This window comes from Phoca vitulina, unplaced genomic scaffold, assembly GCF_004348235.1.
Source record: "Phoca vitulina isolate PV1807 unplaced genomic scaffold, GSC_HSeal_1.0 scaffold105, whole genome shotgun sequence".
Lineage (NCBI taxonomy): Eukaryota > Metazoa > Chordata > Mammalia > Carnivora > Phocidae > Phoca > Phoca vitulina.
In genome coordinates, this window is record NW_022589808.1 from 961,903 (window position 1) to 979,954 (window position 18,052).

Genomic DNA, 18,052 nt, shown 5'->3' on the forward strand with positions numbered 1-18,052 from the left:
GGAGCAGTGGCAATACCATAATCCTAAGAAACAGATCATTTTTGAAGTGCATTGTAGGAATTTTTCTTCCTACAGTTTTTCTTTAGTTTAAGAATCCTGGGATTCTACAGTGTTACCTTTTCCAACTCATGTAATGCATTAATATCTAGACTTATGCTTAACAGATGTTTACATCTCTGAACACAGAACAACTGATGGAAAAAGAAGCATTACCAGTATATACTCAATTTGTATGGATAATCTGTAAATTTTAATACTGAACTTGTGTAAATACTTTATGTAGTGTCTTTCATTGAGTTTTTTCAGTAATTATTTTTATACTTTCATTTTTTTTTTCCCAAATGAAACAATAAAAGGATCAGAGATCAAGAAGTCCCAGAGGATGTACAGATCAGGCCAGAGGATGTTTCTTCAGATCCCAGTATTAGTAATTCCAGTGTCAAACTGGAAAACATGGTGGAAGATCATGCTGAAACATCTAGGAAATCTCCAGGTGAAATAAGTGTCCCAGTGGACAGCTCCTTACTTTGTACTTTGTCCTCAGAATCTCATCAGGAAGCAGCTAGTAATGAGAATGATAAAAAGCCTGCTAACTGCAAATCTGCCTTACGGCCAGAAGGTGGCGCCAGTTCACCAGATTCAGCTCTCTTAGATCAGGAATTGTACAACTCCTTCCATTTCTGGAGGACTCCTCTTCCTGAAATAGATCTAGATATAGAGCTTGAGCAGGGCTCTGAGAATACTCTCAGCCCAGAGAGACCAGAAGAAACCTCTGAAGTCACCGTACCAGGTTCTTCAAATATCACTATGGCCACCAGAAAGGAACTTGAAGAAATGATAGAAAATCTAGAGCCGCACATTGATGATCCAGATGTTAAAGGTACGGAAGAGTCTATCAAGTTCTTTACTCTAAAGCTGATACATTATTTGCTGACTCTTTTCCCAGAAAAATTGCCTTTTAAAAATTTATTTTCATGGGGTGCCTGGGTGGCTCAGTCGTTAAGCGTCTGCCTTCAGCTCAGGTCATGATCCCAGGGTCCTGGGATCGAGCCCCGCATTGGGCTCCCTGCTTGGCGGGAAGCCTGCTTCTCCCTCTCCCACTCCCCCTGCTTGTGTTCCTTCTCTCGCTGTGTCTCTCTCTGTCAAATAAAATCTTAAAAAAAAAAAAAAAATTTATTTTCACCATCATCATCATGTATTCTTGTCTTGATAAATAACGATTAATCTGATACTTAGGAAGTTTCGTTTAGGTGAACTCATCACTGTTGTTGCTAACTGTAGCATACATACACAGATTTGTTAATTTACAGATCACTCGCCTTGACATTTACACAGTCATTCAAACATTGCTTTTTAGGGCTGTTCTGGGAGCGCTCACTGCATTCCAGTACCCGCTAGATCTCTGACACATCAGAGCACTTAACAAACGGTAATTGAAATATTTGAATAAGCTATGTTAAAAATTTTTTTAACAAATAAGCTAAAAGTGAGAGCGTGCCTTTTAAAAAAGACCTATGTACACATACAAGTTTGAGGATCCAACTGTGTTTCAGAAAATGGCTAATCCTGTTTCACTTAAAATAGGACTGTGAATATATAGGCTGCAGGTGAGCGATTTCAGTACAAATACTATATTGTGATTTAATCCATTCTTTCTAGTTCAGCTCTTACACCTGCTGTAATTGAAATCTGTTGCAATGTTCTTTCTGTCCGTCTTGATGACCCTTTCATAACATATGTGTTGATTCATTGATTTGTTCAGCATTTCTTACTGAGCACCTGCTCTTCTGCCAGGTCCTTTCCTAAGCACTAAATATAGAGCAGCAACAAACCAGACCAAAATCCCAGCCTCAAAGAGCACAGAAGGGTGATGCTTAGCACATACACTGCCCATGCGTCCGATGTTCTGCAGTAAAATGTAGGTGGGCAGTGTTGGGCATTTTCTTCTTAGGCTACAGAATTCCTGATTTTTTTTTATTTCATTGAAATCTGAGGGCATGTGCAACTTGTGTTAAACTTCAGTAACTATGCCTTGATTTTCCATAGTGTCAGAAGGTGTTTTGAAGGGCTATACCTTAATTTTGGATGTGTCCTCATTTCTAATTCTGCGATTGTGGGCAGCCACAAACTGTTGGGAAATGTCCACCTTTTTGAACTAGTTATGTTGCATGTGTTAATTTTTTCTTGTCAGCTGGCCTGTAAAATGGTAAAGCAGCACTGCCCAGGGAATGCTCAAGTGGAGTTTCGGTGCTCCCAGGCCTGTGTCCCTTGGCCTTCCCCTCGTTGCTTGCCGTTAGTGGGCATTGTTGGGAAGCCGTAACAAGGCTGGGGTTGCTGCTTATAAGGCGACCTTTGCTTCACAGTCTTGCTAAATTTAACACTTCCCTTTGTCAAAGCATTTGTGGGGTTTTCTCTCTGTGGATTTTTGGTCAAAAAAATTTAAGTGTTTCCAGCGACTAGGAAGATATTCTTGTCAGAAAAAGAAAGCCCTTTCTCAGTCATAGAACAGAAACATAACCCTACATGGAAGGCCAAAGAGGGAAGTAGGAAAACATGAAGAAGGTGTAAGAGACCTTCTTTTCTAGAATACTTACCTAGGGAATTTGAGGTTTTTCTGGCTTTGTCTAGGGCAGTTTCAAAATCTCTGGCATTTGGGGTCACCAAGCGATTCAGGATTGAACTCTATGACTGAGTAGCATTACTGATGCCACCTTGGTTTACTATAGCTAGACTCATAGACTACAAAAGGAAAAAATGCCCAAGCTCACAAAATCTAGATTTCTACCCAGTTTAGGCCCAGTGGAAGAATTTGGGCCATTTTGGTAGCCGTGGTCAGAAAAAATCATATTGTTCCTTTGTTGAAATCAATAAATTGTTAGGAATTGGTGACTAACCACCAGTATGTTGTGTGGAGGAGTGAGAGATTATTATGAAGTTTTAGTTTAACTGTACCAGCTTCTTCAGGGAAGGAGTAAAATTCAAAGTTTCTACGTTGTCCCTACTTCTGAGCCTGAGTCACTGGGGACTGTGTTTCTTCACAAGTCTATGATTAAACCAGCCCTGGTTCCTGGGATTTCAGTCTGTATTTTAAGTAAAATGCAGATTTTGCTGAAAACCCGTGTGTTCAGTTTTCTTAACTTTTTTGTGGTGGTGTATCCTGCTGAAATTTCAGCATTTAGCCCGGCATTAGATTCTACTTCATTCTCTGGCTGGAGAGTTGAGGCATCAGGTTTCCTCAGGAGTCAGCACTGGGCTCTGTCTTGATGATCTTCATATATCAGTTTTTTGAGGAAGGTAACTTCACAGTGTAACTCATTTAAACTTTTATGAATGTACAAACATTAAAGTAGACAAAGAGAAATATGTAGTCCATTTAGAGAGAAATGACTCATGTAAGGAATTTTCTGTGAAAGGCTTTTGATTAATTACTTCCTGGGAAACAATTAAAATGCGTTAGGGCTCTTTTTCTCACACCCCGTGCATTTTATGTGGGACAAAACATTTTAACCTTTATGTATTGTGCAGTCTCCTTTAGTACTATTTTGATTTTGTTTTGAAAACTTAAAAAGATTCCAGAACGGGGCCTAAACTGATTAAAAGGATTAGTACAAATTGCAACTGGAGTTCTCAAAAGGAGCATACTTTTCATGAGTAACTTTTTATGATTAAACACCTTCAATTTACTTACTTAACTGAGCAGCTAATGACCTAATAGAATAGAAGCTCATCCCGTATGTCTCCTGTATCTCCATTGCCAGGGGCCCAATGTGCTTGGGCTTGAGTTTCATAAATGCTGCAGCCCCGTAATAGGCTGTCTTAATGAAAGTACTAGAATTGCTTTTTTTATAATCTTTAAGTGGAGTGGGGACACACTTTCTGATCTTTGTACTAATTAATTTCGAAGTTAAAATTGATGAATTTTTATATTTTGAGCATCCAGGTGGATTGTTACTTGAACAAGCATAACTAAGCAATTTTTTCGCTGCATGTCTCAATTGTTTGGGAGAAGGAAGAATGCCTTATTTTAGTTTTGAATCACTTTTATAAAGAAGGTGTAACGCAAAACTTAGACTGGTAATAAAACATTTGCCAGATTTAAGAATCACTGCTTGGTAATTTGTGGTTTTGGTTTGCTTGCAAGCAAGACAGCACACACGTGGGGGTGTCCGAGTCATTAATTTCATTTTCAAAAGGAATTAGAGGAAAATAAACTGGAATGAGATATGAGATGTTGAAATGTAACTGCAACAAAAATCTTTGTAATTACCATTGTTTTATGTTGGCAGGGTTTGTGTGACTGCTCTTCTGCTAAAATAGCTTAGTAAGTAAGCCTTGTCAGTTCGATTCATGCATTACCAAAACATAGTTAACTTACACTGAAATTGACTCCTTTTAATAAACTGGAGGTATCTCCAAAACTAGATAGCATTTCTCTTTCATACTAACGCAGAATAATGTACAGTAGTGGATAAGCATTTTTAATCTCATGAAAGCATATTAGTTTTCTACTTTTTCTCTCGAAGGACTAATGATTTACCACAGTAGTTTTTTTTTTTCAGCTTTTTGATGGCAGTGTCAAAACAGTATGCATTTCATTGATAACCTCTAGTGCAAACGGAGGAGAAACTTGCAGGCAGGTTGTCGATTTTGCCGCTCACACACCCTTTCTCTGTTCCGCCCACAGCGCAAGTGGACGTGCTGTCCGCCGCGCTGCGCGCTTCCAGGCTGGACGCTCGCGAGGAGGCCAGTGATGCAGAAAACAGAAGTGATGTGCAAGATGAGCTGGGTGTAAATGAGCTACCAAACTGTAAAATAAATCACGACGCCTCCGTGCCTTTAATCAGCGATGCTGTTGAGGTAATGCACTCAGTAAAGTGTTTATCCAGTGAAAATAGTTCCAATCAGAAGTCTTGTTGGGGGAATAGTTGTAGCTAATCACTTCCTAATTAGTACATTCTGTCTGTTGCTGATTTCGTCAGCTCTCTCTTCAGCATAAAGTAAAAGTACTTGTCACCACATCCTGTCTTTGTGACATGAGTGTCATGTGCAATGCTTGGAAATGTAAATCCCAGTCCTGTCTACATGACCATTTGAGTAGCCTCAACGTGTTAACGTAGCTCACTGCAGTGAAATAGTCTTACTGGAAACAAAGCCCTTTATCAAGAATAATTAACTCTTCCCTTTTCTTTTTGGAGAGGTGCTTTGTTTCTGATCGGACCATTTCACTGCAGCAAGCAACACAGTATTCTGAGCAGAAGATCGGGACTTGAGGCCATGTTGCGGAGGGCCAGTGGCATTATCTGGACTCTGGAGTGTGAGGGTGGGTACTGTTACTAGCATCATCTTCGCTGTGTACTTGGAGCTGTTCTGTGTGATCCTTCCCCGGTTTCCTACCGCACCCCCCGCCCCCAGCCAGCATCATGTGGGATCGGTATTTCTTACCCTTATTTAGAGAAACACGGGGAAGGAATAGCACCACTGGTTGCCAGAAGCAGCCGGTCACAGATCAGAGCGGCTTGAGTGATAAGCTCAGGGCAGAGTGCCTGCATACACACCAGGGATGGAGAGGGTTCTTGGAGCGTTAGTGGATTTCTGTTTTGTTTTTTGTTAGGTGACAGCTGGTAGAGTTAGAAATCTTATATAATACCCATGCTTCAGAATGAAACCCTGGCCACCTGTCATCATTGGAGATTCGAATGCTATGATATCTCTGCATTTTAGAAGGTGTTTTGTTTGTTTTGGAGTTTTTTTTGAAGCTGGTAAAAAAGTATATTTGTGAAATTAGAAATAGCCAACAGTAGAAGAAAAACTACATAGGACATCCCATGGCCTCTAAAACATTGACCAAAAGCACCCTCTATAACATAATAACACTATCTTATAAGTAAGCTAATTTTAGATATTGGAACCATTTCAAAATTACTTCTGAATTTACATAGTTTAATGAGTTTATTCTGGAATTCATTTTCATATGTTTAGCAACCTATTCTGCAAGTTTGTCTCAAGTCGGGGGTGTGGGGGGATTTATGAGGTCTTAGGCATGTTCATAAGCTTTTAAAAGCTTGAAGAATTTATGTGTATTTATATCTCCGGGTAGTCTTGAAAGGTAAGTAACTTAGGAAGATGGTTTAAGTGAAGGACACTTACAGAAGGGATAGTTCTTCACGTAAATATTTTTTCCTAACAGAATATGGACTCTGCCCTTCGCTATATTCATAATGATTCGGACTTGAGCACCAACAGTAGTTTTAGCCCTGATGAGGAGAGGAGATCCAAAGTACAAGTAAGTGACAACAAGTCTCTGTGTGGTGAGGGTCTTGTTAATTCCTCTTCGAAACCCATTTCCCACTGAATTTGGTCCTCCTTACAGTGAGCTTTTTAAAAATAAGACTAGTATATCATACTTAAGATAAGAAAATTCAAATAGCGGGGCGCCTGGGTGGCTCAGTCGTTAAGCGGCTGCCTTCGGCTCAGGTCATGATCCCAGGGTCCTGGGATCGAGCCCCGCATCGGGCTCCCTGCTCCGTGGGAAGCCTGCGCTCCCTCTCCCACTCCCCCTGCTTGTGATCCTGCTCTTGCTATCTCTCTCTGTCAAATAAATAAATAAAATTAAAAAAAAAAAAAAAGAAAAAGAAAATTCAAATAGAGTAGAATACAAGCAGAAATCTTCCTCTTCTCACACCTGTGATCACATTCTTCAGAGTAACCACAGATCACAACTCCTTCCTTCCTTCCTTCCGAGAGCAAGAGGGGGAGGGGCAGAGGGAAAGAGAATCTTAAGCAGGCTCCTCACCCAGAGCAGAGCTTGACGTGGGCCTCGATCTCATGACTGAGATCACGACCTGAGCCGAAATCAAGAGTCGGACACTTATCTAACTGAGCCACCCAGGCGCCCCGTATATTTCTTTATAAACATTTTATGGGTACAGAAACATGCATACGTACCCCTTTTTGTCTGTCAAAGAAGCATGCCATCATACCTAGGTATTTCATGGTGCCTGATTTGCCAAGAATTACAAGATACAGTTCAATTTCAGAGATGAAAGTATAAAAAAGTGTCCCAAAGCCATATAAAGTGACATCGTGGCAAGTTACACTTCAGTTTCAGAAATTTTAAATGTGGGAAAATATGCTTTATGGAATATTTGGAGTATGATCGTTCGTACCTTGCCTCTGTGTGTGTGTTGCTCTTCCCATATGCTTACCGCCCGTGCCCACCGTAGCAGCACCATGTCCCTGCAGTGTGGCCTCTGTCTTGAGAACTACCTTCCCAAGTTCCTTATGATGCCTCCAGGTTCAGTCCTGGGACCTTACATGCGGTGCCGTGTTCATGGTGATTATGTGGGGGTTTCCTAGGTCAAATGGTATATGTTTTTCTTTTTGCTCTCTTTATTAAAAATGGAATTAGTATTCACAGTGTTGTAAACATGCTTTTCAACACTTACATTGCAGACGTATTTTCAAGTTCATAAAAACAGATGGTCTCATTCTCTTAATGAATTTATTTCAATTTTAGTTCATTTTTTATAAATAGATAAGTTTATATAGTTCAGAATTCAAAAGGTACAGAGGCATTCGGTGATACTTCCTTCTCCAGTTTTCTCCTCCAGCATCCATTTGGCTTTCCCCAAAGCACCCAGTTTTGTTTCTTTTGTATGTTCTTCCAGAGCTGTGTTATGTAATTCTTTTCCTCACATTTATATGAACGGTTAGGTGTTTATTCACTAAATTTTTATAGGTAATTGCTCAATTTCCATCAAAAGGTGGGTGTTGTTTTTATAAAATCCAGGTTGGTGATAGTCTGCCCGTTTTATCCCATTCACCAGATTACGTCAGCCTTGACCATCCTTGCCAGCGTTGAGAGGTGCTGGTCTTACTGTTGATGCATCTCTTCAATTTACTAATCAGTTCCAATCATCTTCTAAGCTGTATTCTGTTTTAAGATCTTACCATTTTTCTTCTGGAGTGGCTTCTTTTATTTATATATATTTTTTCCTTAGCATGTTTTTCCTACCTCTTCTCAGTAAATCCCTGAAACTGTGAAACTGGGTTTTTCTCTGCTTGTTGAGATGCTATATTAAATTCTTCATCTATTTAAAAATAAGTTTACTCAATTTATGCCTAGACTGCTAAAATGAATCCCTGCCGTGTGTGTCTCTCCCTCAGGATGTTGTGCCTCAGGCTCTGTTAGATCAGTATTTATCTATGACTGACCCGTCTCGTGCACAGACGGTCGACACGGAGATCGCTAAGCACTGTGCATACAGCCTTCCCGGCGTGGCCCTGACCCTGGGCAGGCAGAACTGGCACTGCCTGAGAGAGACCTACGAGACGCTCGCGTCAGACATGCAGGTGAGTGAGTGTGGATGGACGGCACAGTGATGTGCCCTTCACAACCTAGGAGGGTTTCTGTTCATGTTCCAGAAAATACTTGGTATTACAGGAAATCATGTGCAGAAGAGCTTGAAAGTAATACCAAAGAGCTTGCTTTTTGTATGGTCCCAAGTTCCACCGTTTGGAAATTATCATTGCATTTGACGTGCCTAAGTTCCTAACTTACAAATATGTTATTGTCTGAAGTTTATGCGTAGATTGATTCTAGACACAGTGTTATAAATGTTTCTTTTATTTTCTTAAAACTTAAATAGAACTGTAGTAGCATTAGCACTGCTGAACTCTGGGCCCTGGTTCAGTGAGTGTTGCAGTCAAGGTGGGGGAAGGTGTGTGTGTACGTTTGTGTGCGTGCATGTGTGTGTGCGCTTGCGCGTGTGCACATGGGCATGCTCTTCAGACCTACACACTACCAACACCATCCCTCTGAAAGAAAAGAAAATGTGAAACGTTGACCCTAGGTCATCTTGTCTGGATATCTGTGTGATTTTGTGGCTCTTTCCCTAGATCTGGTTGACTTAACTTCCCCTGCCATTAAGTCTGGTTTCTATGTCATACACCAAAATTTTGCCCCCGTTCCACAAAATCTCTTTGGTGAAATTAATCCTTTGGTTTTTAAGAAAGCAGTCTGGTTAGACTAATTTATACTGAGATATGAATCATTTTCCCTTAAATGTGTTAGTAATTACTGCATTTTTCAAGGAATTTGTGCTGTTGACTAAGCAAGGTAGGAGTTGGAAATAATCTTGAGAGAACATAGTTTAAGTTCCTTCTCTGACCTATGAGGTTAGGAACAGGGTCCGGGTGAAGTGAATTTATCCTGTGTTCGCACACTTCTTCACCAGTAGAACTGGGCAGGGGACTACAAAGAACCACTCTGCAGAGTGCAGTATCCTCCACATTGGTGGTTTTCCATCTTCATTACACAGGCCTTTCAAGGTTCCTGTGGGGTGTGCACCTCAGGGCCCCTGGTGACTAGGAAGGCCCTGGATGGGCAGGGCTTCTTGCCTCTATCCCCCCTCTCCCCTACCCTCCATCAGAACAGCTCTGCCTTCACCTGCTTGATATGTTGAATGTGGGTATAAAATTTTATTTCAAGAATAGGGTCTAGTGTTTGGGATTGAGGATAAAACCCTTGCTGTAAATGGCTTCTCGGCAAGTAGAGTGTTTTAAGCTAAGTAACAAAGTAAAAAATTTTAAACTAAAGCAACATGAAGAAAAAGATGTTTTTAATGTAAACTTTCCTACATTTTCCTGTTCTTACATTTCCTTAATTGCCAGTTCCTTAAAAACAAGTTTCATTATTGTTTTTTTAACCATAAGATAGACTGTACAAGAATCAGAAGGGGAACAGTCGAGCAAGGATGATACTACCCAGCCTTTGATGGATGTGGGACATCTGTAAATCGGGCATCCAGTGTTCAGAGAACTACAAAGACTATGCTCTTAGTGATTTCCAAGTTTTTTTCCCTTTGTAAATGAAAGAATAATACGCACCGTGCAGGGCTTTGAAATTTCTCTGCCAGTTTTTGAGACATAGCAGGCATTTAAAGCTGAGTGTCTATTCTTATCATTACTTCTGTTCCGATTTAATTGTTTGAGATTGGTAACATTTAGATCTAAGTTAGGCTTCATACACCAGCTGAGAGGTAAAGCACTTGGTACTGTGTGCTTCACTTACGAACGCAGTCATCTTTATCTCTGCAGTGGAAGGTTCGAAGAACATTAGCCTTCTCCATCCACGAGCTTGCAGTTATTCTTGGAGATCAGCTGACAGCTGCAGATCTGGTTCCAATCTTCAATGGATTTTTAAAAGACCTCGACGAAGTCAGGATAGGTGTTCTTAAACATTTGCATGATTTTCTGAAGGTAACTTTTAAATTTTTCTGCATAAAAACAGACTAAAGTTCCACTGTAGAAGTTTTGGTTTTCTGTTCCCACCAAGATTAAGTTTCCATATGTTCTACGTAAGAAAATGTAGCCATGAGCTGATAGTAAGATGTAACTTAAAAAAAAAAAAAAGAGTCCCATTCTGATCACTTTTGCTGGTGTCCTTTGAATTTTTAATTTTAAAATAATTACACTAAATTTCAATTTTACTTATTTATTTTTAAAGATTTTATTTATTGACAGAGCACAAGTAGGGGGAGCAGCAGACAGAGGGAGAGGGAGAAGCAGGCTCCTCGCCGCACAGGGAGCCCGATGCAGGGCTCAGTCCCAGGACCCCGGGATTATGACTTGAGCCGAAGGCAGCTGCTTAACCGACTGAGCCACCGAGGCGCCCCTAAATTTCATTTTTAAACACTGTTAGATCATGATTACAAGCACTTTTTTTTTTCAAAATTATTGAATTAAATATATGTACAAAAATTCCATGAACATTTAAGTTTGGAGGCTTTATGTGATATTTTAGAAGTCCTTATCTTAGGAGACGGTATGGATCTCTGGTCTTGGAGGTGAACAGCTGTGATCTTACAACTTGTTAGTCCTGGACTATTGTTTCTTAGACTTTAACCTTGAAATTGGCTCTTGTAGTTTGAAGTTTTGAGGTACAGAAGTAATATAATCCTACTTTGAAAAAGCATTGGTACTGTGTTAGTATATTTTATACAGATCATACTGAAATTTGTCAGCCCGTCCCATTAGTGTGCCGGTGTAGCTTCCCCTGCCCCCCAGTTCAGAATCCAATCAGGAGTTGCATATTGAATGTGAATATCGCATCTCTTTAGCCCTCTTAGATCTAGAACAGTTTCCTAACTTGTGTCTTTAATGTCATCGGCATCTTTGAAGAGGCCAAGCTGGTTGCTTTGCAGATGCCCCTCAGTCTGAGGGCGGCTACACAGTGAGATTCAGGTCGCGGGTTTGCGTGGCAGGCACGTCGCCTGTGTGTGCGCCATCCCCGCGTCACTGGCAGTGTGACCCCGGCCACGTGATCATGGTGGCGTCGGCTCGCTCCCTCCGTTGTAAAACGACCTCTCACCTTCCTGATTAGTGATTACTTGGGGGACGATACTTGCAAACTCTGAACACCTTCCCCCCCCCGCCGAGTCTTTCACCCAGAGCTTTTGTATCCGTGTGTCTATACACGGTTCTTGCCTCAATCTGGTGTTACTGTGTTGGTTGTAAAATACCAATTTTCTGTTTTTATAATTCCTTCTCCATTTATTAGTTGGCATTCTCATGTAAAGCTAATATTTTCCTTCTTTCCCTCCCCCTTCATGGGAGTTTTTTTTAGTGTTAAGTGTGAACTCTGGAATTTTTTCTATTCAGTGTAATCCATTTCTGTCCTTGGTTCTGAGCATCAGTTTGGCTAACAGGAACCCCTGAAAGCCACCTCCTGGGCCCCTTTGATCTGTCCCCTCACGTTAAGCACAGCCTTACTTCCTTCTACCCCACCTTCTCCTTTCTCTGCCCCAGCCCCGAGTCAGCTGTTTTCTGGTGGAGAGCGGTAGTTAGAACCACGCCCCAGGCCCTGGATGTGCCCCTGCTCCCTGGGGGGTCATCTCCTTTCTGCCTTCTCGGGGGACAGGAGCTGGGAGCGGTTTTTTGGTTTGGGTTTTTTTTTTTTTTAAATTACTGAGTTCATACTGATAACTTAGCTTCCAGTCCCACACCGTTTCCTTTCCTTTTTCCACTTCCTATTTTTTCTTTTCTCTCACGGTAAAAACTCTGTTCTTAATCTGAACATACTCAGTCGTTCACTCAGTTCCACAGCATACATGGAGTTTCAGAATTACTCCACCAATATTAATTCTAACATCAACTCAACCAAAAAAACGTTCAAGGGGCGCCTGGGTGGCTCAGTCGTTTAGTGTCTGCCTTCGGCTCAGGTCATGATCCCAGGGTCCTGGGGTCGAGCCCCGCATCGGGCTCCCTGCTCGGCGGGAAGCCTGCTTCTCCCTCTCCCACTCCCCCTGCTTGTGTTCCCTCTCTCGCTATGTCTCTCTCTGTCAAATAAATAAATATAATCTTTAAAAAAAAAAAAAAAAAAAAAAAACGTTCAAGATTTCCTTCAGCACTTTGTCCTTTAGAACATACCCCATGAACATGTATAGTCAGAGTACTTTTTTTCTGCGTGATTCTTAACAGTTAGGTTTGTTTGCTTCTGTTTATATCAAATTTTAGGGTTTTCCCCCCTTGCTGACCATAAACCTCCTTTAAAATGGCTATAGAGCAATTATTGGGATAAATGTTTTTTCACTCAACAAATATTTATTGAGCACCTGCCATGTGCCATCACGGTGCCAGGCACTGGGCTCACATGTGTGAGTAAGAGCACGTTACTGTCTTCAAAGAGTTCACAGTAACGAGGGTGTCCTATGAACATAGCGGGTCAGTCCTGCCATATATCTGTGACCAAGGTACTGTAGGGTTCAGAGGAGGTCACGTATGGCTCAAGGAACAAATATTTCAAAAAAGGATAAGACTCTTGAAGGTAAATGGGATTATCGGGGAAAATGACCTTAACGTCAGTTTTAAAACAATCTGAGAACTATCTGTTCTCAGAAGAATTAACTATATTATAGTTGTTTTCAAGCAGTCTAGTAAGAGTAATAATGCCTGTATCTTAGCGAATATTTTTATTTTGTCACTTCAGCTTCTTCATATTGACAAAAGAAGAGAATATCTTTATCAACTTCAGGAGTTTTTGGTGACAGATAATAGTAGAAATTGGCGCTTTCGAGCTGAACTGGCTGAGTAAGTTCTAACCGTTTATTGGACTATGTTTTGGAGGGGTATTTACTTACTTCATCTTTACCTTTTTGGGATTTGTTCATTACTTTGTGTAGATACAAGTTTCTGTCTGGTGTTCTATAAAACATTTCTTGAAGTGCAGGTCTTGCCAGCAGTGAATTTTCTCAGCTTTTTTTTTTTTTAAACCTATTTCGCCCTTTTTTTTCTTACTGTGGTAAGATTTAGTACACTCATAATGTTGTGCAAACACTATGTGGCCTTTTGTCTCTTGACTTAGCATGTTTTCAAGATTCATTCATGTTGTAACATACGTCAGAACTTTATTACTTTTTATGACTAATACTCCGTTGTATACCACTTTTTAAAATTCATTCATGCCTCGGTGCATGTTTGGGTTGTTTGTACATTTTGGGTTGATGTGACTGGTGCTGTTATGAACATTCATGTACAAGTTTTTCCTTGAACACCTATCTTCACTTATTTTGTGGTGGATTTGATGGATTTTTTGATAATTCTGTTTAATTTGTTGAGGAGCCACCAAACTATTTTCCACAACAGTTCTACCATTTTACATTCCCATGAGCAATGTACAGGGATTCCAGTTTCACCACATCCTCCCCAACACTTGGTGTTTTCCTTTTTTTAACAAATTATAGCCATCATTATAGTGATTGCGAAGCAGTGTTTTGTGGTGATCTTGATCTGCATTTCCTTAATGACTGGTGGTGGTGAACACCTTTTCATATGCTTGTTGACCATTTATATATAATCCAGGGAAATGTCTATGCAAGTCCATTGCCCATTTTTTAATTGGCTGTTTGTCTTAAATTGGGTTGAGTTGTAAGAGTTCTTTATGTATTCTGGATTCCAGACCTCACTTGCATTTTTAAAAGATATCTTTGCTGGGTATAGAATTGGGACTGACAGTCTTGGTTGTTTTCTTTGTACGTTAAAGGTTCACTTCACTGAGTTCTGGCTTGCCAGGTTTTTGACTGAAAATAGGCACATCTCTTCTGCCGTTAGTGTGGAGGGTTGGGTCCATCTAATCAGGAGCAAGCTGGGTTTGGGCTTTGCTGTTGCTCTGATTGCCTTCAGTGCCCAGTAAGCTTTGCTGCCTCTCACCGTGGCTTGCCGGTGCCTTTTGCTGAGGGTGGGAGCCGGGGTGCTGGGGGGCTTCCTCCTGTGTTTGTGTTCCACCCTCAGCTTGCAGCTCTCGTGCAGCCTTGTAAACCAGGGGGGTCTCTTCCCCTCCCCCAGCTGTAGACCGTTGTTAGGACATGGTAGGCTTGTGCTGGGAAAGGGGAGAATCTGTTATTTCGGTTCAGCCTCAGTCTCTGGGAGGCCCTGGGTCCCTGGGCTTTCTCAGAGTCTTCCCTTATCCCTGTAGCATCCAGTCTCTGCCTTGTATCTGTGGTCCATGTTGGGCAGAGGTTCCTGCCCCTCCTCAGCAGGAGGAGACTTCTGTTGTTATGAGTGTAGGGTCTTTGCTCAAGGTTTGCTGCCCCCCTCTCTGGGAGAGAGTTCTTCTCTTCTGCCCCCCGCTGCAGTGTGTTTGCCTATGCCCATGGGTGAACGGGCTTTGCTGCCCTTCTGTCAGCACCGTAAGGCTCAGGCTCAGTAAAGAGAAGGGCCCAGGGGAGTGTGTGGGGCTTTATGCCTGTCTCCCAGGATGTGTCACTCATTTCCTGCCTGCTGAATCACAGCCTCTCTCTGGTTTGCTTTCCTGACCCCAGACTTTCTCATGTGGTGTGCACCCAGGGGAGGCCAGCAAGAAAGTTCACAGTGTCAGAAAATGGAATCGATAAATGTGCCTCTCATCTCTGAGTATTTTATATGTATGTACAAGCACATGGGTCATTGTTATGTATATTCATGCTTTTGGTTTACTCCCTACTGATTACGAATGTAAATAGTCTTAAACATAAAATCTGAAAGACAAAAATCTCATTCGTATCAGAGGTATTTTTTCAAGGGCATTGTTGTGTCTACTCAAAGTAGACTGGTGGACACGGTCAGTCTTCAGGTCTTCCCAGATGTAATAGGAACAGTCACTAGAGGACCTCTTCATTTCTGTTATCCCTAATAAACGTATCATTCATTCCCTTAGAAGCTGCTCAGAGCCTTGACAGATACACTTCAGGCTACCTAATATTGCTAGAACTTCTAGGAAACTGATTTGTAGATGGATGTTTCTTAGCATTCTGAACAGTTACTGTGGAAAAAATGTGTTTCATGTCCCAGTTGAACAAAGTAGGAAATGCATTGCTCTGTCTCAGTCCCTGTGGACACAAAATTCTACATTTGTTTTCCTTACGTTCTGAGGGGAAGAGATACTTCTTGAACTTGCATAGTGTTTAAATGCATTTCCAGATACATACAGACTAGAGAGAGCTCTATGCATGAGAGACCACGTTAATCACTAGTCTTTGCATGTGTTCATCTTACAAATAGTATCCAGTATTACAAATTACTCAGATGATTAACCTATTTTCATTTATTTTAAAATTTTAATTATATTTTTATTTTTATAATTCACTTTTATAGACAGCTGATTTTACTTCTAGAATTATATAGTCCCAGAGATGTTTATGACTATTTACGTCCCATTGCTCTGAATCTATGTGCAGATAAAGTTTCTTCTGTTCGTTGGATTTCCTACAAGTTGGTATGTGTTAAAATTTTTACAATTTTAGAACTGTACACTATTCAAGAAGATCCTAGAACTCCTCACTTCTCTGTGTTCCCCCTCCTAGGTCAGTGAGATGGTGAAGAAGCTGCACATGGCGACACCCCCCACGTTTGGAGTGGACCTCATCAATGAGCTTGTAGAAAACTTTGGTAGATGTCCCAAGTGGTCTGGTCGGCAAGCCTTTGTCTTTGTCTGCCAGGTAAATAAAGACTTACCCATTTCTATCTGTGAAGCTTCATTTCTTCTTCCACTCTTTGCCTTTCGACACCCTCTTTCTTATCCTTAAGGAACAGAGTTTTGCATCTGGCTCTTCATAGGATCACCTGTTCCCTAGAGTAGGTGCCTGCCTGGCTCATCCCACAGCCATCCACTAGGGGGTGCTCGGGGTCCATGGTACGTGTATAAATGCGTGTGACTGTGCACACTGCACACTCCAGGACTCAGTGGAACCATTAAAAAACTGTAGGGACTTAAAATTATGTCATCTTAGTTTTGAGTTCCCAAGTGTCTGGAATATTGGTTTAAAAAGTAACTAAAATCTGGAGTACTTCGGTTGTTATTAAAAGATAATGTTCGCCGGTATTCTGGTTTGGTAGACTAACTTGGCAAATGTAAAGCAGCTGTTTGTCTTCCCCAGACTGTCATTGAGGACGATTGCCTTCCCATGGACCAGTTCGCCGTGCATCTGATGCCACATCTGCTAACCTTGGCGAATGATAGGGTTCCAAATGTTCGAGTGCTGCTCGCAAAGACATTAAGACAAACTCTACTAGAGAAAGGTGGGTGGGTGGCTCTGTTAGGAAAACCGTATGTGGCGGGGAGGAGGCGTGTAGACTGCATGGAGGGAGAAGTGTTGTATGTCCACAAACATAATGTGATAGGAGAAGATCTGTGAGTTGTTAATGGGGGTTCCCCCTAAGAGAGGACACAGATTGGAGGACAGGGACATGTTCGCCTTTCTGCCCCAGGGGCATTTCTTTTATAATTGCAGACTTAGTTTGAGAGATTGGATAGTCACTTAAGACGGGAGGAAAAACTCTTGCCTTCGGTTTGCCCCGCATGACGTGCGTTACTGATGTTCTAGGCCAGGAGGCATGTTTGTGTGTCCTCCTCTTCATTCTTTACGCAGAAGACAGACGCCCCCTACTACTTGCTCTGCTGCACATCCTAATAAGCTGCTCAAGATTTAGCTTGTTTTATTTATTGTCATCCCCCCAAAATACCTAATAAATATCATTTAATGCATGAACTCGTGAACGAAGCACAGAAAGGTTTGTAATAGACGTCTAAGAATATGGGTAAATGAATACTGCTTTTTTCTCCTTTAGAATTCATTTATCGTTTTAATAGCAATTACAAGGAAATGGCTAGAGAAGACTGGTTTTTAGTCATGTGTGATTGGTATTTGGGGTGTTTTTACTGAGTGAATTAATAGCTATCGCAAGTATAAGTTTTAATGTATTTATTAGCTTCGCTACCATTTAGTCTGTTCTAAAAATAATCAAGATAAATCTAATTCTCTTATGTTTGGGGATTTTTTTCATATCACACAAATCAATTCAGATTACCGTTTATAATTCAACGTAGCTTGTGTTTATACTTTATGACTGAGAAGTTCGTATACTTGTACCTGATAAAACTAAATTGTTAAACTAATTTTATTTGTAATCTGCACTTTGCGTCTCCAGAATATTTCTTAACCTCTGCCGGCTGTCATCAGGAAGCCGTGGAACAGACCATCGTGGCTCTTCAGATGGATCGGGACAGTGATGTCAAGTATTTTGCAAGCATCCACCCTGCTAATACCAAAATCTCTGACGATGCCATGAGCACAGCTTCCTCAACCTACTAGAAAGCTGGAACCTCACTGTCCTCCTGCTTCCTCGGGAGCCAAGGGCTGACAAGTGCCCCACACGTGTGATCTAGGACAGCCTCTGGGAGGAGGAGAGACCTTCCTCTCTTGCAGACTCAATTGCAGGTGCAAGTTGCCTACACTGATACCAGGGATTTTAAGAGTCAAGAGAAAGTACAGTAAACACTATTATCTTATCTTGACTTTAAGGGAAAATAATTTCTCAGAGGATTATAATTGTCACCGAAGCCTTAAATCCTTCTGTCTTCCTGACTGAATGAAACTTGAATTGGCAGAGTATTTTCCTTATGGAAGGGAGGAGATTCCCAGAGACCTGCATTGCTTTCTCCTGGTTTTCTTTAATGACAGATAGATGGAGTCGCAGCCAGAAGGCGGCTGTGAGCCAGGATGTAAAGAGATCTTCA

At 41.3% G+C, this 18,052-nt stretch overlaps 1 protein-coding gene across 3 annotated transcripts in view; it reads left to right on the forward strand.

Annotated features, from left to right (window-relative positions):
• Positions 1-17,824, forward strand: part of PPP4R1 (protein phosphatase 4 regulatory subunit 1) — a 59,039-nt gene extending 41,215 nt beyond the window's left edge. For 2 of the 3 annotated variants that reach the window (XM_032397840.1, XM_032397841.1), the window contains exons 11-20: positions 357-880; positions 4,685-4,857; positions 6,188-6,283; positions 8,167-8,352; positions 10,099-10,260; positions 12,989-13,089; positions 15,631-15,751; positions 15,840-15,974; positions 16,413-16,554; positions 17,464-17,824. In XM_032397840.1, coding sequence (XP_032253731.1) covers positions 357-880; positions 4,685-4,857; positions 6,188-6,283; positions 8,167-8,352; positions 10,099-10,260; positions 12,989-13,089; positions 15,631-15,751; positions 15,840-15,974; positions 16,413-16,554; positions 17,464-17,627 — 1,804 coding nt within the window. In that variant the 3' untranslated portion in view covers positions 17,628-17,824. Of the gene's footprint in view, positions 1-356; positions 881-4,684; positions 4,858-6,187; positions 6,284-8,166; positions 8,353-10,098; positions 10,261-12,988; positions 13,090-15,630; positions 15,752-15,839; positions 15,975-16,412; positions 16,555-17,463 lie in introns of those variants that run through there. The other variant, XM_032397842.1, reaches the window with a different exon arrangement.
• The last annotated feature ends 228 nt before the right edge of the window (positions 17,825-18,052 follow it).